The 25879-nt window shown below is 39.6% G+C and overlaps 1 protein-coding gene across 2 annotated transcripts in view; it reads right to left on the reverse strand.

Moving 5' to 3' along the window:
• The window catches only part of ALCAM (activated leukocyte cell adhesion molecule), a 179874-nt gene that overhangs the window by 15398 nt on the left and 138597 nt on the right, over positions 1-25879 (reverse strand). Inside the window, exons 13-14 of one of the 2 annotated variants that reach the window (XM_089692248.1) lie at positions 24254-24292; positions 18606-18711 (exon numbers count right to left, since the gene is read on the reverse strand). In XM_089692248.1, coding sequence (XP_089548374.1) covers positions 18606-18711; positions 24254-24292 — 145 coding nt within the window. The remainder of the gene's footprint in view (positions 1-18605; positions 18712-24253; positions 24293-25879) is intronic. The other variant, XM_089692249.1, reaches the window with a different exon arrangement.

A 25879-nucleotide genomic window follows, 5' to 3' on the forward strand; every position in this document is an offset into this window, starting at 1 on the left:
ATTGTAAACCTTTACATTATTTAGGAGAAAAAAAACATAAATACCCATGAAACAAGAGTCTGCAAGCTTGAATCAAATGGCTCAGGTTTACGAATACCTGTATTCAGCAAGGCTTCAGAGGCTTTACTGAACAGGAGACTATAGTCAAAACGAAACACTAAGCCCTGAGATACCGGACTTCTGTTGAGTCCCTGCCACTAGAAATATACTGTATATATCTGTGTCATCCCTTACCCCAAATCCTCTTCCCCTTCCAGTACAAATCTCTGACATCATCCTCACCCGCCAAAAAATCGCCCATCCAAGCACAAATACTCCTCTCAAACCCCCCCTTCTAGCACAAATCCTCCTCTTTGAGCTCCCACCCTCTTCTAGCACAAATCCTCACCCTTCCCAAATCCCCCCCCCCCGAACAAATACTTTTACCAACAATCCCCATCAATCCTCCCAGCATAAATCTACTCCCACAAATCTTTGTTAACTGCAGCCCTAACCCCCTCCAGGTGATAATACCTTCCGTTCAATTTTTCCTCCTTGAAACAGACTTCAGATTAGTGAGGCTCAATATGGGGGGACATCCTTCCTCCCTGCCCCTCCTCTTGTGCATGAAATACATCAGAGCTAAGGAGGAGCCTAGCTTTCCTTGGCTCTGACGTGTATTGTTGTTACAAACAGCCGGCGAGGAGAAATGCTGCCTACTGCAGAGGGGAAGATTGCAGAACTAGAGAACCTGGGCACCCTGCAGGAGATGTGAGCCAATTGCCCTGGGTGTCTGGTGCTAGTGCTCTCCTGCAAGTTTAATTTGGAGAGCCAAGTGCCAGAAACTTGGTCCAGAACTGGGCTTTGCGACTCAGCCTGGAACCATGGGCCGTTGGTATTTTGTGGAAATCCAAGGGAGGTCCCACAGAATATCGGATGGTTGGGAGATATGATTTTATGCCCCTAAGAATTTAGTACCCAGGGCATGCTACGCCACTGCACCCCACTCCCTTTTGTCCGGTGACCCCCTTTGCACACCACACCTGTTTTTCCAGTTATTTTAAAGCACTGACTGAACTATTTGTTCCATTCGTGAAATTTTAAAAAGTAGTTCAAAGGTTCACTATTTCTTCATAAAGGTATGCATCACTACCACATCAGGAATCCAACACTTTCCTTTACTGTCAGGTTAAGAAAGTATAGTACTTCCATATTAGCACAGTGATGTGACACAAGGGTATGCAGTCTATTAGGTAAACTATGATCTCCAAAGTGGGTCCTCCTATCACCAACCTAGTTTACTTGAGTAAGTAAGGTTTCCAGCATAGCAAACTGACACCTTCTGATGAAACATGGCTAGAATGGCCCTGTGAATTCTGAAATGTATTTAGGTATTCCTACTTACTGTCTCTTATGTACAGCAATCATGATGCAGCACAGTGCCCATACTAAGAAGTTTCAGAAAGATTACATCAATCAGATTTAAACTTAGCTTGAAAGCTTGAAACTCAATAGTGATGTTGAAAGCAAAGAAGGTTCCATAGTACAGACTTCAGGAAATAAACATTCGTACTGAGCATGTGAGGAGCTCTGTGAATTCTGGCTATTTTGTAGACAGCATGAGCAGTTAACTCACTGGTTTCATTGCCTGTAATAGCTTTCAGATGCCAAAACCACTTTGAAAATATGCAAAGTTGTGAACCAGGCTGCTAAAAATAAATTCAATGAAACTATAATAAAAAAAAAAAAGATGTCAGGCTTCTGTAAATGATTGAGTTTTTGAATTACACAATGTTAGTTACAGAGTAGGATATACCGTTTATTATACACATGAACATATACAGTATATACTGTACTCACTGTGTACTCTTACATTCTTGTCATATTACAACCAAACTGTCAACAGTATATGCAGGCCTGGGCTTTTCAAGAAGATAAGATTTTATACAAGTTGTTCCTGGAAAAAAGGCTAAGCGTACAGTAGCTAAATTATTTTTAGGTAAGGGTAAACCCTTTATATCTGGCTCAGCCACTCAGTTTTTATAACTCTATGGAATTCCAATGGTGAAATATCTCCACTGGAGTTCAGGCTCTGCTTCTCTCTGTCATGGAGTCTCTTTCCTGCTGCAGCAAAGAGAATCTTCCTTCTCATTCTGATTAACTAGAAATGCAAAATAACCCTACAGGAAGATTAGGAAAACACTTATAATGAGCGGTCAGACCTCAGTAGTAAAAGCAGAGGTTCTTATCCCGAGAAATATATGGACTGTGGGTGTGTCAGGCCCCAGAGTCTCATTCCAAAATGAAATGTTCATTCTGGATGGACTGCCCTTTAGGAAGGCTAACTAAGAGACCTAATAATGAATTTAATTTCATAAAATCTGCTTCTAAAATATAAAATGTAATTGTAATATATTTACAAAGATGCTTTCATGTATAAGCCACCTCTGGGCTCACAGGTTTGTGCACACCTGGTGTACTGTATAATAAACTGCTTTCTAGTGGTGTTACAAGCATCTTTTCTAAAGTAGGCTATATTTACTGATTTTGGTTCATAATGGTAGCTATGTGCTTTAGTTAATAGACATCCAAGAGTTTTTTTTTTTTCTCAAACTCTCAGGTTAAGCTAACTAAATATGAAACACAAGGAATACAAAGTCAGTTGATTTTCTTTAACTTCTTGATGCCCGCTTAACATATATATGTGATGGCAAAGAGGGTGGATGGGATATACTGTATATGTCAATAGACACTCAAGGTTTCTATTTCGAGAGCACACTCACAGCGTGGTTCCAGCACAGTGACTGAGATGTCATAGACAGTTCCCGAGTTCTAGCATTGCTTGGGAGCAGACAGGACCACTTTCAATCATGTGACCACTGTGACATCCAATCACATAGGTCACATGATCAGGTAGCTCTCCCCTTGCGAAATCCCTGTTAAAAGGACTCTGGGGCAGGGCTGGAAGAGGTAGAGTAGAAATGCCTGTGTCCTGCTAGCATGTTCCAGAATGGGACCCTTGCTTTCTGTGGTGATGCAGCATAGAGGTTAAACAAATCACCTGAGTCAATGCTAGAGCTCTCCAATGTGCAGAGTTAATAAGCTTTGCTGACTGCAAAGCTATAGGTCTGACTCAGTAGTTGTGCCAGACCTCTGCAATGCTTCCCATGCAGGGCACAAGGGTCTGACTCTGTACCTGCTGGCAGGTGACAGACTCTTCCATTTCGGCAGTAGCAACTTTCAAAATAAAATGAACAGTAAAACTTTAAACATATTTTGTTTAGCTGTATCTAAAATATATATTCAGCTAATTCAAACTGAAGGTTCAATTCAGGAAAATGACATACTTATTTCTGTTAGACAAGGGGATGAAAAGGAAACATTTTTAAAATCTAGCTTAAAAATAATGCAGACCAATATGTAGTTACTATATAGTCACACATCCCTGTCACATCTGAGCTCAACAATAAAAAACATTTTGAAGTATGCATGCTGAAGCAAGAATGGCTTTGGCAGACGTATTATTAAAAGTCAAGAAGGTAATTGCTTTGAATCTATATGTACTGCTGGCTTTGGCAAGACACAGTGCTGTTCTTCGGATGCCTGCCTGCTGCTACGTGATTCTTTTCATAGGCTACCATCCTTAGAGTTAAGAAGGATTTGAGCTTTAGAAGCCAATGCAGCAGGTGGTCTCTGAAAAATGATGCTGTGTTATCAATAGGATTCCAGACCCGTTGAAATGTTAACACCTTCAGTGTAAATAAAGTACTTGCAGTGATGCACTGTGAGGCTCAAATCACCCAAAGCAAACAGTATTACACTACTAAATATCCAAAATGCAAATCAGAACCCCACGAACCATTAGTTTTCTCAAAGGTACACTCCAATGTAACATGGAAATTGGTCACTCTGGCACAGGGTACACAGGCATAGGGAATGTCACAGTGTACATGACTAAATGGGGTCATTGACATTTGAATCAATACAAAAGCAGCATGTTTTTCTGGTGCATATGGCTAACTTTTGAGCTGCTTTAGTTCCTTTACAGTTGCATCTGCATTCATATTAATTTTATTGGAAAGAAAAGCAGCTCAGAAGCAAACAAATGAACCCTGTACAAGGCAATGCTCCAAGAAGTGTGAAAAAGTGCAATGCACAGCTGTCCTCTCAGCAACGAACACACTAGAGAAGGTGGTTAGAAACTGCAGACATTCTACAGGAGGTTGTCAGAAACTGTAGAACTACTGCCGGAGACATTAAACTGCTAAAGATTACTGCCATCACAGTCTCTGACCAATGCTTGCACATTTTTGCTTCCTACAGCCCTTCTACAATAAAATAAAAAGTGAATGGACAGAAAAGAAAAATTAGGAAAACATGAAAGAAATAAGCAATGCCCTATTAACAGTAGTCGGTCCACTATCTTTTCTTCCTTCACTGGCCTCAGTTTTGGTTATGCAGGCATCATGGTATAGGGCAGCAGTGCTGGCATATGGGTACTGTAATACCATATGGTAGTTCTTCTGGTGCAGATATGTTACTACAGAGGGAATCTTTCCTTACCTCCTTAGGCCCCTGTCACACAGATGGACTCCGCCACCAGATTCGCTCAGCAAGGGAATCTGTCAACTGATTTCTGCTAAGCAGGCAGATGACAGGTCTGTGTCCATTCTGCTTATGCAGAGCGGACAGGGACACAGCCCCGTGTCCTCTATGGGTGGTCCGATGTAAACAGACCACCCGTCCATTTACATCTGACTGTCAGCCAAACCTATCTGCTAGATGGATGAGGAACACATCCCCATCTGCATGCTTTTAGTGGATTGGATGCAGGTGGGTGTAAATGGACACATAAAGGGCAATGGATAGTCCGATCGGGTCAATCTGTAAAACAGACAGGTGGACCCGATTGGTCCTTCCGTGTGAAAGGGGCCTTATTTGCATAGGACACAGGACATAATGTTGCAGGTCATGCATTGGTCAAATATGAGTAAACATATACAAAGGAAAAACACTGAATAACTGCTGGGGCCAGAGGGGCACTGTGCAGTGTAATAAGTAGGGAGTAGTGACACCGACCAACATAATCATCTGAGTGCGGCTCAAGGGTCATAAAGTATGAGTTTACCAGGGAGATATTTGTGATAAGGGATACAGCACCTGCATATTTTTTGTATGTAGAATACAATTATGCATTTTCTGAACCAATTCAAATAAAGCAGCACACAGTGTTCCACCAACCCTGAGAAGGTATGATATCAATACGAAGTTGCTTGGCAACATTTTCTTGGAACAGAGTGATAACGACATCATGTGTCAGGTGGAAATTAAACATTAAATTATGTACTTCTAGACGTTTGTACATATTCTTAGCTAGAAAAACTACCTAGTAAGACAAATTAAATGACAATGTTCTATGTGTCTGCAGCAAACAATTCCAGCTGAACATTGTTTTTAAGCTAGAGTATGGAAGGAATGAAATTCTCTAGTAAGGTTTTTATTGCTGTTGTGCCCTTTTTGAGAGGAAACAGGAATACGGGGCATCTCTCAACCATTTTTATAGGATGAAAAACTGACCACCTTCAGGTTTTATATTTAAGTGACCCAGTTAGGTGAATCTTTTCTTAATTAGAGTGTATATCAGAAAATGAAGTGAGGGGGAATCTCCCAAATAGGGATGCACATCAGGCAGAGAAAAGTCAGTTCTGGGTATTTAAGCAAGCGTTTCTGCATAACCGTAAGGCAACTAACTTCTGCATTAGTCGGCAAAGAAAGAAAAAGATACCGGATAAATTATATCAGAAATAATTTTTTTAAGTGTTGTCATATACTATATATTTATGCAAACCATTAGCTTACAGCTGGAGCAGTGAAAAACAATAAAAATTTTTTTTTTAAACTAGAATTAAATTACAGATAGCTAGCACTGCACATTATGTCAAGTAGTCTTTTAAAGATATGACTACTGAATAAGAAAACAAATTACTCATCACATTTCTGATACTTACATGAACAGCAAGAAAGCTCCTTGTACCACCAAATCATGCTATTTAACAGGATGGATAACACGTGACCATAGCTTTCATGTCCTCATTTTTATCTAAGGGATCATTCATATGTGTATTGATTCTAAAGAACGAAACAATACTCATATGGCATTTATGATGTGTGTATGACGTGTTATGAAGCGTTGAAAATGCTTCAAGAATTCTTGATAAATGCCCATGAAAGTGTTGCTTTCCTAATGGGAAGTGCTTAAAGGAGAAGTAATGTAGAGGAAATTACCTACTTTGATATGTTGATTTAGGATAGATTACAATATTTCTAGAAAATGAAAACCAGCAGCCATGTAATCATGTTAACTATTGCTCTCCTGCTCCCTGGAGGACAGTTTCCCAGTTTAAGTATTCTACCCACTTGGTAACTTGTTGCCAGATAGTTCTTTTTGTGTTTGTCACAAAAGCTTGGGATACTTGAGCCATTATAGTTATTAAAAATAGCATGTAATAAATACATTAAAATCATAATATACTGCTTGAAACACTTCCCGACCGCCCTATAGTAGAACTACTGTTACAGGATGGCAGGGCTGCGCAAAACAACGTATATATATATATATATGTGATTTTGTATTTCCGGGTAGGAAACGCGTGTGTTTTCCCTACCCGCGCCGCCATTGACGGCTACAGCTGTTGATCACCGGGTCCCAGCCAGAGATTCCCCGCCGGCACCCAGCGATCGCCGAATATCACTGACAGGGGAGAGGTCTGTGTGTAAACAATACAGATCTCTCCTCTGTCAGCTCCAGCACGCTGCTTTGTATTGCTCTGCATAGCAGAGCAATACAATGCAGCGTGTTTACACAGTAAAACACAGCACACATAGTAAAACACACACAGCACACAGTTAACCCTTTGAGCGACCCAGATGTTAACCCCTTCTTGCCTAGTGTCATTAGTACAGTGTCAGTGCTTTTTATTAGCAATTATCACTGTATTAGTGTCACTGGGGATGTCAGTGACAGTTAGTTCCCACCCAGTGTCAGAATGCCTGCCGCAGTCCAGCTATAAGTCGCTGATCGCTGCCATTACTAGTATAAAAAAAAAATTCCAGTATATATACCGCCATTTGTAGATGCTATAACTTTCACATAAGCAAATTAATTTACTGTACATGTATTGGAATTTTTAGCAAAGACGTTAAATGAAATTTATGATGAAGTTAAATTTTTTAAATTTTTTATTTTTTTATAGCAAAAAGTCAAAAATATAGCAAATGGTGTTACCACATACTAAAACATATAAATAAGCGAGCGCCTTCCAAAATAGCAGCAGCTGTACACCAAAGGCACCATATAAGACCTTCCAACAGACAGTAGTATATAAAAAGGTGCAGCGCTAACACAAAATTGGATAAAAGTAAATGTACATGTACAAACTCATGCAGTATAACGTGTCATTGTGCATACAGATATACGCCACTATACTGTGGCTAATAGGATGTGAGGAAGGATTGTTACATCCAAAGGTAAGTTCAGCGTGAGGATGTGAACAAAGTCTCAAACAATCTATAGCTCTCCAGACGACACCGACTGTGTGCACGGTGAAACAATGGGGGTACAAATTGCGCACTCACCAGATGCGCAACCTTTGTGCACTTTTCTATAACATAAGGACCTCCAATCATTCAACTAGGGTCTGGTCAGATCTGGTCAGGTCTCCTTCTTTCTCCAACACCTTGCGATCAGCCTTCTCCTTAAATAATCACCACTCTCCGAATAAACCTGGCTCCCGCAGGAGCTCAGAAAAAAGCAAAGGAGGCCAATAGTGCAGTATGTCTATGGGTACATTTATTCCCACATACAGACAAAGGATACAATGTATGGAGTAAGTAGAATAAAGATACTGACCCAGTATATAGTTGCCGCCGGGACACCTCGTGGTGCCGGCGGTGGTAGCGTCAAACAGCTGAAGCCTGAATCTGACGCGTTTCGAGCGTCAGCTCTTAGTCAAAGGGTTTTTGGCTATCCTTTGACTAAGAGCTGTCGCTCGAAACGCGTCAGATTCAGGCTTCAGCTGTTTGACACTACCACCGCCGGCACCACGAGGTATCCTTTGTCTGTATGTGGGAATAAATGTACCCATAGACATACTGCACTATTGGCCTCCTTTGCTTTTTTCTGAGCTCCTGCGGGAGCCAGGTTTATTCGGAGAGTGGTGATTATTTAAGGAGAAGGCTGATCGCAAGGTGTTGGAGAAAGAAGGAGACCTGACCAGATCTGACCAGACCCTAGTTGAATGATTGGAGGTCCTTATGTTATAGAAAAGCGCACGAAGGTTGCGCATCTGGTGAGTGCGCAATTTGTACCCCCATTGTTTCACCGTGCACACAGTCGGTGTCGTCTGGAGAGCTATAGATTGTTTGAGACTTTGTTCACATCCTCACGCTGAACTTACCTTTGGATGTAACAATCCTTCCTCACGTCCTATTAGCCACAGTATAGTGGCGTATATCTGTATGCACAATGACACTTTATACTGCATGAGTTTGTACATGTACATTTACTTTTATCCAATTTTGTGTTAGCGGTGTTACCACATAGCTGTTCTGTACAACCAAAAGTGATTGGAGCTGCTCTGTCCTAGTTCTCTATTATCTCTCAGTACATTCTGGGATACAGGAAAATCCACTGTCTCTTCCCCAGGTCTCGATTAACATGTCATAAATGTTTTACTTACATGCCGCAAATGCCCTAGGTACTGTTAATGTGCGGTTATTGGGCATCACCACTGACACCAATGAAGGCAGTTGAGAAGAGTTGATGCCTCATGAAAGCGACATGCTGCTTAGTTTTTAATATGACACAATGCTAATGCCCCCGTGTGAACAGTACTGTGTGGTATTACTGTAATATTCATGGCAGGCATTAACACGCAGTTATCAGGTTTTAGAAATGCCAAATGAATGCATAAGCACATGGTATTGACAAACATGTGAACAAGCCCTAAGTGATGCATATTTCAATTAATCTACACATACTTCACAATAACTTAAATTCACACAAAAAAACCCAATTACTGAATGAGTAATGAATTATCAGTTCAGCTTATTCCAAAAACATCCATGCTGGATAAACAGAATCTCTGTATCCAACACCAGTATACAAAATACTGAAAAAGACCACCAAAAGAACAACCCAAAACAAACCTACTCCTGACAAATGCAGAAATACATACGTGTATGTTATGTGTTGTTTGAACCCATAGTAGGGTAAAAAAAAAAAAAGTGTACATTTTTGCTTTTTTCGTACCTATCTACATGTTTTGTCTTTTTTTTTTGTTTACATACTTATGTAGCATAAAAGTGAGAAAAAGATGCAATGTACAGGTGAGAGCTGTACATTTAATAATCACTGTGATAGCCAGTCACAGACTATCACAATGATCATGGCTCCTGATCATTACTACCGTAACCAGAGCTGTACATGTTGGGCAGCATGCTCCCAGCATAAACACAGGTATGCTCATGTCTGGCTCCACAAGAGAAGACCCACCTCCGTGAGGCCACATATACAGTATGGGTATGCTCTTCTTAAAGGGGCTAAGGAATGTTTTCAAGAAGATTGGAGAGCCTCCAGTTGATTTGGCCAATTCCATTCCATTGATAAAATTCCTAATTCATACAATAGCCTATCAAACATCAGTGGGTCACTTGTTGTATTAGGTCTCTTGCACATAGACATAATAATTTTCTGATGTCTGATATGTTCCATAAAAACCTTGCATATACACAGGTACATGCACTGCTCTTCTTCATCCTCTTCTAGCTGTTATTGTTTCAAATTATTTGTATACGCTTGTATACACTTGCATATATGAATAAATTACTGAACTCAAATGTGAAATTTTCTTTTCTTTTTTTATTGTTTTTAAAACATTGCAGCATTATGGATTTTTATGCAACTGTGTGCACTGTCTCATAGACATCAATGAACCTGTGTTCAGATTCATGAAACTACAATGTTAAATGGCTACAAATGCTGTAATTTTTTTTTTTGGCAAGAGTCCTTAGCATGTGCAGGAGTTTTTCCTTTTTAAAGCGTGGCAATAAAAAGAACTACTATAATTTGTGTACCGCTCTCAAACAATGTGCACAAATAAACACATAAATATCATTCAATTCATAAGTAAAATAAAAAACTAATTAATGTGAAAAATAAATGCATAAATAAATAGAGTATGAGTATATAATCAAATTAGTGAGAAACCCACAAATAAATGTGTATAAATATAAACTCACTGACCACTTTATTAGGTACACCTCACTAGTACCGAGTTGGATCCCCTTTTTGCCTTAAGAACTGCCTAATTGTTTGTGGCATAGATTCAACAAGGTGTTGGAAACATTCATCAGAGATTTTCGTTAATATTAGCATGGTAGCATCACACAGTTGCTGCAGATTTATCGGCTGCAGATCCATGATGCGAATCTCCCATTCCACCACATCCCAAAGATGCTCTATTGGATTGAGATCTGGTGACTGTGGAGGCCATTGGAGTACAGTGAGACTCATCAGACCAGGCAACGTTTTTCTAATCTTCTACTGTCCAATTTTGGTGAGCTTGTGAGAATTGTAGCCTCTGTTTCTTGTTCTTAGCTGACAGGAGTGACACCTGGTGTGGTCTTCTGCTGCTTGTAGCCCATCTGCTAGGTTCGACATGTTATGCATTCAGAGATGGTATTCTGCATACCTTGGTTGTAATGAGTAGTTATTTGATTTACTTTTGCCTCTTCCTCATCTCAAAACAGTCTGCCCATTCTCCTCTGACCACATCAGCAAGGCACTTTTATCCACACAACTGCAGCTCACTCATATTCTCTTTTTCGGACCATTCTCTGTAAACCTTAGAGATGGTTGTGTGTGAAAATCCCAGTAGAATTTCTTTTATTAATTTTGTAGGTTTACACTTTAAGCGCAGGACACTTTCCAGTTTTATATGGCAATAAAAATGTATTTGTTTACACAGGGAATCACTACATTTTCAGTTTGTGCCTCGACATTAGACTTCACTAACTATCCTAACTGGCAAGACAGCAAATAAAAGTTGTCTTTTCAGTACTACTGAAAACGTTTTGTATCTGCATAAAAGAAATCCTAAAAAACACAAGGAAGTTTCAATTTACCATGAGGTATCCTATCAAGACAGTTGAATCAAAGTTGCCACTAACTTTTGAAAGGTAAAAGCTCAGAGTCTGTCATTCATACATTCATGTGAAAAAGCACACCCTGTGAAAATTGTTGACTTTTTCAACATATTTAAACAAGAAAACATTAGATCTTTATTCAAACACTCCCTACAGATAGAAAGTATTAATAAAAACACAAGAACATTTTTGTCTTTTCAATCAGCAATGAAATAGTGTGTTGTGTAAAAAGTAAGTACACTATTGGCCTTTAGAAGCTGGAATTGTCCCCTTTACAAGAAATTAATTCTTGTATGCATTTTGCATAACTGCCCACCGGTCTTTGATATTTTAACCACTTCTCTATGTAAAATCCCTTTAGCTGAATTATATTTATGGGCTTCCCAGCATGAACAGCCCATTTCAAATCCCCCACCATTATTTCAATGGGACTCAAATTATGGCCTTGATTAGGCCAGTACATAGCCCTCAATTTCTTTCTAAACCTTCCCGGGTGGATTTTCTTGTGTACCTTGGCTCATTATTGTGTTGAAAACTCATGTCTTGTTCAACTTTAACTTCTTTAACTTACATACTCATTAAGACTGCTATACAATGAATAATTGCTAGACTCAATGACCGTGAGCACTTGAAGAAGCATAGCAACCCCAAGTCCTAAGAGTTCCACCACCACCACCATCACCACCTACTTCACAGCTGGCAATGCTGAAATGCTGTCTTTGGTTTGAGCCAAACATGTATACTGATAGTGTGTCCAAACAACTCTCTTTGATTCATCAGTCTGCAGCATACTGTTTCAGAAAGCCTGGTCTTTGCTTATATTTTAATTGGCAAACTATGGCCTTGCTCTGTTGTTCTGGAGAGCAATGTATTTTCTTGGTACACATCTCATATATATTAACCAATTGCACTTATACCCCCTTCATGCCCAGGCCAATTTTCAGCTTTCAGCGCTGTTGCACTTTGAATAATTGCGCGGTCATGCAACACTGTACCCATATAAAATTTTTATAATTTTTTTCTCACAAATAGAGCTTTCTTTTGGTGGTATTTAATCACCGCTGGGTGTTTTATTTTTTGTACTATAAACAAAAAAAGAGCAAAAAAATTTGAAGAAGTTCTTTGTTTCGATTATAACATTTTGCAAACAGGTAATTTTTTTACTTCACTGATGTGCGTTGATGAGGCCGCACTGATGGGCACTGATAGGGAGCACTGATGGGCACTAATAAGGTGGCACAGATAGGCAGCACTGATAGACGGCACTGACTGGCGGCACTGCTGGGCAGCACTGATGGGTGGCACCACTGGGTGGCACTGATCATCAGTGCCCTGATGATCGGTGCCAACCTGTTCTCTGACAATTGCCGGTTATCAGCAGTACTTTCCTCACGCTGTGACAGTTGGAGGAAAGTGCAGTCAAGAACCAGCAACTGTATTTACCCAGTGATCGGCTGTGTCATTGGATACAGCTGATCACGTGGTGAAAGGCTGCTGTAATTAGCCTTTTACCACAGATTTCTGGGAACACCCTATGAACACGGAATAATGGCAGCTTATGTTCAAAGATGTTCAAAGTTTATTAGACATTACTAAGGTTATATAGAGTACAGAAAAGAATTAAAAAGGGAGGGGGAGCGAGTTTCAAAACTGCAATTTGTAACTTTACATCATAAGCTGACTACATGACACATGACATATACATTTTTTTGGTTTAAACTGTTTCTGCTAGCTTTCTGAGAATCAGCTGGACACAGAAAGCTCAGGGACATCTTGTCATTGTTTATACTTCCTTGAGCAAGCTGAAACAGTTTAATTAAACTTCCAATATATCTGCAAAAACCTAACTTAATACTTAAAATGGCGTACATCAACAAAATGGAGGTTATCTAGATCTTTTCAGTGATCAGCTGTGTCCTACGGACACAGCTGATCACAGAGATCGCCTGTGTTCTACGGACACAGCTGATCACAGAGATCGCCTGGTGTACGTCACTCGAGACGCATGGGAGGGCACGTTCTGGGAGGACATCATATGACGCCCTCCCAGAATTGGACAACCATACTGTAGCTGCCATTCAGCTATAGCGCGGTTGCCAAGTGTTTAAATTCGTGCATGTAGATGCATGAACTTTGACATCTACTTTTGGAAGAGTTACCTGAAGTTCCAGTGATTAGTTTTTGGGGTTGGTAGAGATTTCTTTTCCGCTGAATTTTCTAATATGGCCAGTCCTGGAAAAATTAGCAGTCATTTGAAATCTATGCCACTTACAGATAATTTTTCCTTACTGTGGATTGATTACTTTTAAATAATTTGATGAAATTTGGAGAAAAAGCAATGGCAACCTTGAATAAGAGCAGATGATTCATGTAGCATTTACTTCCTGGAATCCACTTGCCCTAACTGTGATGATGCACTAGAAATTCTTGTGCATGCACAGTACAATATACATAGGCTATAGGTACACTTTCACAAGATCAGGTATGCAGGCAGGAGGGCATACTTTGCTAAAAAAGCCCCGCCTTTGAGGCCGCACTGATGGGCACTGATAGGGAGCACTGATGGGCACTAATAAGGTGGCACAGATAGGCAGCACTGATAGACGGCACTGACTGGCGGCACTGCTGGGCAGCACTGATGGGTGGCACCACTGGCTTATGTTTGTCTGTTCAAATAGGTTGAAAAAGTCCACAATTTCCATGGGATGTACTTACTTATTCACACACCTGTATATCTTTGTTACACTACTTAGGGAGTCCAACTCTGATATGTTATCAGCATAAGTAATAAAAGGTAAAAACATTGATACTGCGTTGTATCAAGTTTTTCTAATTCTATTATGAATACTGATTATAGATTGATCAGCTGTATTTGTTAGCTATTATTAATGTCATATGAGACTACATAGCCACACTTCAGCCAATAAGCAGACAGTGCAAGTACATCAGCTACAATGAATAGAGAATAAATATTTTATGATATTTGCATACAAAGAGCAGAAGGCCATTTTACCTTCCATACTATTAGATGGTCTCTCTATGCCACAAAAGTAAACATCTGCTACAAATAAGAGTTGTGCAGCCTTTCACCCCTTTATCTTGCCCGAGTTACTGCATATCAGTATAGCTAAAAAAAAACTGACGAAAATAACTATAACTGTTAGGAAAGGCAATAATACAACTTTGGAAACTTTACTTAGAATAGCATTAGCAAAATCATATTCTTCTAATGGTAACATAATAGATTATCAGTAGTTTTCATCTTCTACCTACAGAGGTTGTGTAAAAATATCCAACCGTTTTAATGTCCAGTAGCACACACACACATAGCTACTGAGGCGCCTGTTCAATATTTGCATGAACGTATTTAAAATACCAAATTTACACTACACGTATCTGACTGTCAATCAGTGTACACAGCCATGTGAAACATAAAGATACATCAAACAGAAGCACAACAAATGTGGAATAAATCCAACATTTTACATATACAGACCACCATAAATAGCTATGTTGTGTATGTCTTACAGACAAAGCATAAATCAAAGCTGTATTTTAGTTGCAGGAAGCACCTTGTGTATGATATGCTGAAACAATGTGTGTCTGGCAGGTGGACAAATGATCTACTACTTTAACTTTCACACAGTATACCCACACATGCACACTCTGAAATACCGTGTTTGTTTAGTTAAGGCTTTTACTCTAGACCACATAACGACATTGCCTGCTAATTGTAATGTCTATGATATCCAAACAAATGTTAGATTAAGTACAGTTCCACACAGAACTTAACCGCTTGCTTGCCATAAATATATGTGATTTGCATTTCCGGGTAGGGGGTGTGCGCTTCGCCCTACCCGCGCTGCTACCATCGGTGGCTAGGGATGTCAATCACCTGGTCCCGGCCAGCAATTCCCAGCCGACACTCAGCGATCCCCGTGTAAAGCTGACAAGGGAGAGATCTGTGTGTAAACAAAACAGGTCTCTCCTGTCAGCATGGACATGCTGTTTTATATCTCTCTGCACAGTAGAGATACAAAACAGCATGCATCCCTTGTAAAACAGCACATATAGTAACACACACAGCACACAGTTAACCGTTTGATTGCAGAGGTGATCAAATAGCACTGAAAGAAAGCTCTATTTGTGGGAAAAAAGGACATACATTTCATTTATATACAGCATTGCAATATGGCGCAATTGTCAGTTAAAGTAACACAGCGCCATATGGCAAAAATTGCCTGGTTAGAAAGGGGGGTAAATCCTCTGGAGGGCAAGAGAAGGCCATTTTGCATAACTAAATAGTTCACCAAGTGCTAAAAAATACCATGTGAAAATGCTTGGAATGATGCATTGCTATCATTGTTTAAACATTACAAAGAACATAACAGCATATGTAAAAAGGAAATCAAGGCAGCACAGTGGCTAAATGGTTAGCACTTCCACCTGGCAGTACTAGGGTCGTTGGTTCGAATCCCAGCCACGGCACCACATGCCTGGAGTTTGCATGTTTTCCCTGTGCCTGTGTAGGTTTACTCCGGGTACTCCGGTTTCCTCCCACACTCCAAAGACATGCTGGTAGGTTAATTGGATCCAGTCTAAATTGTCCCTAGTATGTGTATGCATGAATGTAAGTTAGGGACCTTAGATTGTACACCCCTTGAGGGTTAGGGACTGATGTGAATGTATAATATATATATATATATATATATATATATATATATATATATATATATGTGTGTGTAAAGCGCTGCGTAAATTGACGGCGCTATATAAGTAGCTGAAATAAATAAATAAGGCTGCAAAAATTTAAAACGAATGACAGATTGCAAAAGATAGCAGGATTAACCCCCAAAAATTCTTCAAATATATTAATAGTAAAAAGGTCTGGTCTGAGCATGTAGGCTCTTTACAAAATAATCAAGAGTGGATGACTGGGGACAAAGAGAAGGCAAATTTATTTAATACCTTCTTCAGCTCTGTGTATACAAAGGAGCATGGGGGAGCTCTTGTCCATAACGGGCATGGTATTGACACAGCTCCAAATGATCCATATTGGCTCACAGCTGATATGATCCAGAAATATTTAGACAGAATAAAAGTGAATAAAGCACCTGGACTGGATGGCATACACCCACGGGTCCTTAAAGAATTGAGCTCTGTCATTTCAAAGCCATTATTTCTATTTCTATTTTTTAGGGACTCTAATGACTGGGATTGTACCACTGGATTAGATTAAGGCCAATATGGTGCCAATATTTAAAAAGGGATCAAAATATTTACCAAGTAATTATAGACCTGTTAGTTTAATTTCTATAGTTGGGAAGATACTGAAGAGTTTAATAAAAGACCACATAGATGAGTTCTTGCTGGAAAAAATATTTTAAGCAACAGCATGGATTCATGAAAGACAGAAGTTGTCAAACAAATCTGATTTCTTTTTATGAGGGGGTGAGCAAAACCTTGGACAGAGGGGAGGCAGTGGATGTGGTATACTTGCATTTTGCAAAAGCGTTTGACACAGTTCCCAACACACAGCTAATGTGTAAGGTAAAGTCTACAGGCTTGGGAAAATCTGTATGTAAATGAATAAAAAACTGGCTAAAAGATCTTACTCAGAGAGTAGTGGTTAATGATTCATTCTCTGAATGGTCTACGGTTGTCAGTGGTGTACCCCAAGGTTCAGTGTTGGGACCCTTACTTTTTAATATATTTATAAATGATATAGGGTCTGGGATTATAAATACCATTTCAGTCTTTGCAGATGACAACAAGCTGTGCAGTGGAATAATGTCCTTACAGGATGTCTCTACTTACAAGCCGACCTCAATGCACTGTTTAATTGGGCAACTGTGTGGCAAATGAAGTTTAATATTAATAAATGTAAGGTTATGCACTTGGGGGGCTAAGAATATGCATGCATCATACATACTCGGGGGAGTACAACTGAGGGAATCAATGGTAGAGAAGGATCTGGGAGTTCTGGTAGATCACAAGCTTAATAATGTCATTCAGTGCCAAGCTGCAGTTTCTAAAGCGAGCAAAATCCTCTCTTGTATTAGAAGAGGTATAGACTCCAGAGAGAGATATCATATTACCCCTGTACAAATCATTAGTAAGACCTCATCTGGAATACGCAGTTCAGTTTTGGGCACCAATTCACAAAAAGAACATTGGGGAACTGGATAAAGTACAGAGAAGGGCAACCAAACTGATAAGAGGCATGAAGGAGATCAGCTATGAGGAAAGATTAGAGGAACTGAATTTATTCTCTCTTCAGAAGTGGAGATTAAGGGGAGATATGATCAACATGTATAAATGCATCAGTGGTTCGTATAGTGAACTCGGTGTAGAGTTATTCACCCTTAGGTCATCACAGAGGACAAGGGGACACTCTTTACGTCTGGAGGAAAAGAGATTTAATCTCTAAATACGGAAAGGTTTCTTCACAGTAAAAGCTGTGAAAATGTGGAATAGACTCCCTCAAGAGTTGGTTCTGGCCAGCTCAGTGGATGGCTTTAAAAAAGGCCTGGATTCTTTCCTAGATGCACATAATATAACTGGATACTAACATTTATAGGTAAAGTTGATCCAGGAAATATACGATTGCCTCTTGCAGGATCAGGAAGGATTTTTTTCCCTTGCAGGAACAAATTAGCTCATGCTTTGCTGGGTTTTTTTTTGCCTTCCTCTGGATCAACTGTGCGTACAGGATTATAAATTTTTTTTTTTAAATGGTTGAATTAGATGGACTTTTATCTTTTTTTCAGCCAGACTAACTATGTAACTATATACATATACACACTGTAGGCCATGCCAATGCAACAGAAATAGGAATAAATTGATATCATAACATCGGAACTGTATCTGATTTCAGAATATCAAAACTGTATATCCTCACTGCATGTAACAGAAATAGAAGCAACAACTATAAACTTGTTATTACTTTAATTTAAGGAAGGAAATAATCAAACCAGGCCACATGGCTTATTTATTGTATAAGCTAGCCAAACCTGAAAGTCCAACTTTCAGATTAAAAGCTAAAATGAGAAAACTACTGAACATAAAACATTTGTCTTGATAACTACCAACCTGAAAGGTCCAAAGTCTGCTAGGAATCAAACTAGGCATTTGTGTTTTAACATATTGAAAACAGATCTGATCAAATATTTTAAATGCAAAAAACACAAACTGATAACAGTAGTCGATGTCTGAAACAGACTTCCAGCAAAGGTAATGAGCTGGTCAACAGTAAGTGAACATAAACATGCTTAGGATAAACATAGGCATACTCGGAAATAAAGTTTAAAAAAAAATGAAAATGAAGCAGAACATAACATTACGTTCCTTGTAAACACTCTCATAAGTCATTTTAAATAGAATACAAAAAGAGAAATGATAAAAGGGATATTTTAACCTACCCTGATTTCTTAATGTATATCCAGTAGGCTAATCCAGCAACCAGTGCAGCGAGTAGAAGACCAACAACAATTCCCACAATTAGTTTTGCATGGTCATTATTGTCACCTAGGAATGTGGTTTTCAGGGGGGGGAAAAAAAAAACCTCTTGATTAGTTTGCATTCAGTTGCAGCTATTATCAAGATCAATGTGTTGAAAAATATACAAAGTGTACAAAGACAAATTCAGACCATTAAATAGAGCACTATTGAAATCATCCACTGAAAAACATGAGATACAGGGGTGACTTTAACACAAGCTCTCAATCATTGTGTCATTCATATCAAGTTTTCACAGACATACTACCAGTATTTTTTTCCCACACACCATTATCTATTTAGTATGCACAGGATTATAGTGTATTCCATGGTAGCATTTACCAAACTAAATTCTTACCACCTTTCCAAACAGAAGATTTCAGACTATTTAAGATACCTTATTTTGAGGTAGGAGAACAAGAAGTTAGGAATTAAAGTGCAGCAGAAAGATAGTCCCCTATATGAAACTTTTGCTGTGCAAAAGTATGAAGATATTAAGAAAAGCACACGACAGAAAGAAACTAAGGGGACCTTTTAGATGTTACGGTTGACATACCACATATACACAGAAAAAAAGATTTTCTAAAATGTTTTTTTTTTTTTTTTTAGACAAAAACATAAAAAAGTCCCCTCAAACAAGAAAGGAGCAGTTCCCAAAATGTTTTGGGACCAGCTCCTTCCTTGTTTGATGGGCCTTTGTGGTGCTTGCTGAATGTTATCAATGCACTACCATTGATCTCCACTTCAAATGTAACCCTTTAATGCAATGGCAGAAATCATTCTTGTGTAACTTGCGAACTGACACTGAAACACAAAGATGTGAATGATCTTATATAAGAGAAGTCCTTTGCCAATGGATATTTCTGAGCATATATAAACCAATTCCAGTAGCGTGGTGCATCGCCCTGCTTTCTCCCTTTGAGTGGAAACAGGACTGGTTGACTCACCTGGGTTTATACATGTTCAAACACTATGTATATAGTAAACACAGTATATATACTGTGTATGTGTGCTCCACAGTTCCACAGATCTGGGAAATATGTCAAATTCCCCCCATGAACCATCACTAGAATCAGCCTCTGACGAAATGAAAGAACTCATATGTATCTATACAGCCCTGGCCAAAAGTTTTGAGAATGACACAAATATTAATTTTCACAAAGTCTGCTGCCTCAGTTTTTATGATGGCAATTTGAATATACACCAGAATGTTATGAAGAGTGATCACATGAATGGCAATTAATTGTGAAGTCCCACTTTGCCATGAAATTGAACTTAAACCCCCAAAAAACATTTCCACTGCATTTTAGCCCTGCCACAAAACGACCAGCTGACATCACGTCAGTGTTTCTCTCCTTAACACAGGTGTCAGTGTTGACAAGAACAAGGCTGGAGGTCAGTCTGTCATGCGTTAGAATAATAGACTGAAAGCTTTAAAAGGAGGGTGGTGCTTGAAATCATTGTTCTTCCTCTGTTAACCATGGTTATCTGCAAGGAATCATGTGCAGTCATCATTGCTTTGCACAAAAAGGGATTCATAGGCAAGAATATTGCTGCTACTAAGAGTGCACCTAAATCAACCATTTATCACATCAAGGACTTCAAGGAGAGAGGTTCAATTACTGTGAAGAAGGCTTTAGGGCACCCAAGAAAGTCCAGCAAGCACCAGGACTGTCTAATATAGTTGATTTAGCTGCAGGATCGGGGCACAACAAGTGCAGAGCTTACTCAGGAATGGCAGCAGGCAGGTGTGAGTGCATCTGCATGCACACTGAGGTGAAGACTTTTGGAGGATTGCCTGGTGTCAAGATGGGCAGCAAAGAAGCCACTTCTCTCCAGGAAAAACATCAGGGACAGACTGATATTTTGCAAAAGGTACACGGATTGGACTGCTGAGGACTGGGGTAAAATCATTTTCTCCAATGAATCCCCTTTCCGTTTGTTTGGGGCATCCTGCAAAAACGTTGTCCAGAGAAAAAAAGGTGAGTGCTACCATCAATCCTGTGTCATGCCAACAGGAAAGCATCCTGAGACCATTCATGTGTGGGGTTGCTTCTCAGCCAAGGGAGTGGGATCACTCATAAATTTGCCTAAGAATAAAGCCATGAATAAAGAATGGTACAAAAACATCCTCCATCTCCCAACCATCCAAGAACAGTTTGGTGATGCAATGCATTTTCCAGCATGATGGAGCACTGTGCCATAAGGCAAAAGTGATAAATAAGTGGCGTTGAGGAACAAAACATCAAAATATTGGGTCCATGACCAGAAAACTCCCCAGATTTTAATTCCCTTGAGAACTTGTGGTCAATCCTCAAAAAGCTGGTGAAAAAAACACCCCACACATTCTGACAAACTCCAAGCATTGATTATACAAGAGCGGGTTGCCATCAGTCAAGATGTGGCCCAGAAGTTGATTGACAGCATGCCAGGGCGAGCTGCAGAAGGGTCAACACTGCAAATATTGACCGTCTGTATAAACTTAATGTAATTGTCAATAAAAGCCTTTGACACTTATGAAATGTTTGTAATTATACTTCACCTTAGTAACATCTGATAAAAAGATCTAAAAACACTGAAGCAGCAGACTTTGTGAAAATAATATTTGTGTCATTCTCCAAACTTGGTCACTGCTGTATATAAGGTGTGACAATTTAATTCCCAGAATTAGAAAAATCTGCATTCTTCAAAAGATCAAATGACATTTTAAGAGAACATTCTTTCTGATCTTCTGTCAAGATTCAAGACACCATCGTTGTGGACATCTTTCTCATTCCCAAATCCTCTGTTATAATCTTCTGCACTGTTTCACTAGGGTTTGCAATCTGTCCACACTTGCATGTGTCTTTTTGCATCTTTGACTGCCCACTTCTTGTGTCATTGTGGACATGTTTCTGCTCTTCCTTAAACTGCCTATGCCATTAAAAAATACTTGATTTCTTGAGAGAATGTTCACCAAAACCCCTTTTTATCAGAGCTAAAGTTTCACTCGCACGTTTGCCAATTTTCACACAAAATTTGATGTTAATTAGCTGCTCCAGATTCCTGTCACTCATTTTCTGCCAACAATGCAATGCGAGTGCAAGTTAGAACATGTCAGAATATGATCGAGTGTGAATGGCCATGTGATTCACTACGATGCTGCGATGCAGCGGGCATTCAGGGAATTGAATTGTAACACCTTGTTTATGGACAACACTGAACAGGTGGGATATAGTGGGTATTTTCCTCTGTAGGACCCTTTGTAAGTACAAACAGTGTATCAAATTACAGTGAGGAACAGAAGTATTTGAACACCCTGCGATTTTGCAAGTTCTCCCACTTAGAAATCATGGAGGGGTCTGAAATTCACATTGTAGGTGCATTCCAACTCTGAGAGACAGAATTTAAAAACAAAATTCAGGAAATCGCATTGTATGATTTTTAAAGAATTTATTTGTCTTGCACTGCTGAACATAAGTATTTGAACACCTAAGAAACCGCAAGAATTCTGGCTCTCAACGACCTGTTACTGTGCCTTTAAAAAGTCCACCTCTACTCCACTCATTAATGTAACTTAGTAGCACCTGTCTGAGCTCTTTAAAGACATCTGTCCACCCCACAATCAGTCAGAGGCCATCTACTACCATGGGCAAGACCAAAGAGCTGTCAAAAGACACCAGAGACAAAATTGTGGACCTCCACAAGGCTGGAAAGGGCTACACGGCAATTGCCAAGTAGCTTGGTGAAAATAGATCAACTGTTGGAGCAATTGTTAGAAAATGGAAGAGGCTAAAGACGACTGTCAGTCTCCCTTGGACTGGGGCTCCATGCAAGATCTGACCTCGTGGGTTATCACTGATGATAAGAAAGGTGAGGAATCAGCCCAGAAAGAAGGGAGGAGCTGGTCAATGACATGAAGAGAGCTGCGACCACAGTTTCAAAGGTCACTGTCGGTAGAACACTACGCCGTCATGGATACAAATCATGCATTGCACAGAAGGTTCCCCTGCTCAAGTCATCACATGTCCAGGCCCGTCTGAAGTTTGCCAATGACCATCTGGATGATCCAGAGGAGGCATGGGAGAAAGTCATGTGGTCAGATGAGACCAAAGTAGAACTTTTTGGTCTAAAATTCACTCGTTGTGTTTGGAGGAAAAAGGATGAGTTGCATCCCAAGAACACCATCCTACTGTGAAGCATGGGGGTGGTAACATCATGCTTTGGGGGTGCTTTTCTGCGAAGGGGACAGGACGACTGCACTGTATTAAGAAGAGGATGAATGGGGCCATTTATTGTGAGATTTTGAGCAACAACCTCCTTCCCTCAGTCAGAGCATTGAAGATGGGTTGTGGTGGGGGCTTCCAACATGACAACGACCCGAAGCACACAGCCAGGATAACCAAGGAGTGGCTCAGTAAGAAGCATATCAAGGTTCTGGAGTGGCCGAGCCAGTCTCCAGACCTAAATCCAATAGAACATCTTTGGAGGGAGCTGAAACTCCGTGTTGCTCAGCGACAGCCCCAAAACCTGACAGATCTAGAGGAGATCTGTGTGGAGGAGTGGGCCAAAATCCCTGTTGTAGTGTGTGCAAACCTGGTCAAGAACTACAGGAAACGTTTGACCTCTGTAATTGCAAACAAAGGCTTCTGTAACAAATATTAACACTGATTTTCTCAGGTGTTCAAATACTTATGTTCAGCAGTGCAAGACAAATAAATTCTTTAAGGCTACGTTCACACTAGCGTTGTGTGCAGGCGGCAGAGAGGCGTTTGGGAAGCGTTTTTACCGCTTCCCAAACGCCTCTGCCAATTCTGCACATTACAGCACATGGTGCTGTTCTAACGGGAGCGTTTGCGTTGCAGAAAAACGGTCGAGTCAGGAGTCATTGAAGCCTCCTATTCTAGTCTATGATGCCGCTTCGCAAACGCCTGGCCGGCGGTTGCGACGCGGTTGCGGAGCGGTAACACCATTCAAACTGCACTACAGGCATTTGTGGGGCGTTTTTAACGCTCGGCAAACGCCTAGCAACCGCCGCTAAACTGCGCATGCAGTGTTTGCGGAGCGTTAAAAAACGCTCCGCAAATGCCGAACCAACGCTTGCCAAACGCTATAGGGGCGTTTGGCAAGCGTTGGTAAAACAGCCAAGTGTGAACGAGCCCTAAAAATCGTACAATGTGATTTCCTGAATTTTTTTTTTAAATTCTGTCTCTCAGAGTGGAAATGCACCTACAATGTGAATTTCAGACCCCTCCATGATTTCAGGTGTTCAAATACTTCTGTTCCTCACTGTATATTATTGGTGGAAAAATATAAAGCCCTTGTTTTTACTATGGTTGCAATTATTTGTATAATGAAAAGGACATTTTCGGACAATCATTTCTGTGTATTTGTGGTATATCTACTGTAGCACCTGAAATGTCTCAGCAGTTTCTTTCTTTCAATAGTGTTATATATAATTAGCGCTGTGGTGCAGTGACAGTCTGCCAGTTTGAAAGCATAACTAACTGTAGGATATTAAGAAAAGGTATATTAGGAATTGGGAAACTACAGAGGCTGAGAAGAGAAGACCTTACTCTACTACTCTACTTACCACTGCTATCAATACGATCATCTGATTCTGGGAAGCTGACTGAAATGAAAAATTGAGAGGTGAAATTAAAAAACTATTGCTGATAACCTAAGAAAGTCACCTTCACCACCATAATGTGCTTTAATCTGTAACAGTAAAATGACTTATCCCTTGGTGCAAGTAAAAGGAGAAAATGTTTCACTTTTTCACTCATCTAATATGCAACTGACTCAGTAAAGATTCTTTACAGGGTCCTCCTCTATATATGATGACAAGGTTAATACAGACAAAGGAGAACTGCACAGCATTAATTCCCAGTTCACAGCTAACACCACAGAAATGTTTTAAATCAGACTGATTAGTCAAGATCTTGATACCTAATAATGGATCTTCAACCATAATAATCATGCATGTTCAGAGGCCTAGTGACTCTTTCTGCAGCAATTTAGTTCTAATCAAAGCTGCCATACTAAATTTTGCTCCATGCTTCCATCCATACGCACCATGCTACACAACATATATCAGACTATGGTATAATGGAAAATACCTCTTAAAAAGAATCCCAGCTAATGCCACATTAAATATAGTTTAAAATATACTATATTGCTAAATTTAAATACACTATTCTATCTATATAATGCAATACCTACACTAAAATTATCCTAAATCTGAGCTATAAGGAGAAAGAGGATGAATTACACACCAGGAACTAATTTATTATTGTTATCTATAGTTTTAGGCCAGACCCTAATCCAGTTTTGTCAGCACTGTACCATATAAAATGCATTACTGCCAGGATTAGATTTTGTAAAGATATAAAACTAATTTTTGCCTCCTAACTCACTGAGTAATGGTCTATAAGAAATCCCTGAACAGCAACAAGCCTAAAAGCAGGGGAAATTAGCTACTGATGCCCTATGGTTTGTCTTAGCAAAGCTACTTGCAAATCTGCAGGACAAGCAAAATGCCAGCCACTAAGGGTGGCTCACTTGAGGCGAATGTAAGCATGAAAACCTGAATCTTGCAGAAACTGGTATCATTAATTTTACAGTACACAGTGAAACACCGATCGTCGGGCGGGACCTCTGTACGAGCTCCTGATCATGTGATCACTGCAAAGTAGTAAGCAAGATGTCACTTGTGACATCATTGCTTACTACGTGTGAAATCTGTGAATGATCACAGAGGTCACATGGTACAAGGCTATTCACAACAGCCTTGTACCATGTGACAAGCTGTGACCAATCACAGCTCACTCAGTAGTTCTCAATGGCTGCAAGAATGCAGACAGAGAGAAAGAGAAATGATTGCTTTTACATCCTATATGTGTAAAAGCAGTCACTGTAAAAAAAAAAAAATCTTCATCACCCCCCACAGGTAGTACAGTGTCAGAGTGACTAGGGTGCTAGGGTGCCAGTATTTAAAAAAAAAAAAAAATAATAAAATAAAAAAAATAATAAAAATGTAAAAAAAAAGTTTAAAAATTATAATTTTCGGTTATAAACTAATGTGCTTATTTTTTTTTTTACTAAAAAGATAACGGAATACATTTCGGCAAAGATTTATGATGAAAGATTATTTATTTGCAAACTTTTATAAGAAAAACACTTTTTTTCAAAATTTTTGGACATTTTCATTTACATAGCA

The sequence above is a fragment of the Staurois parvus genome, unplaced genomic scaffold (assembly GCF_062004578.1).
Source record: "Staurois parvus isolate SC_StPar_1 unplaced genomic scaffold, SC_StPar_1.0 ptg000580l, whole genome shotgun sequence".
Classification (NCBI taxonomy): Eukaryota; Metazoa; Chordata; class Amphibia; order Anura; family Ranidae; genus Staurois; species Staurois parvus.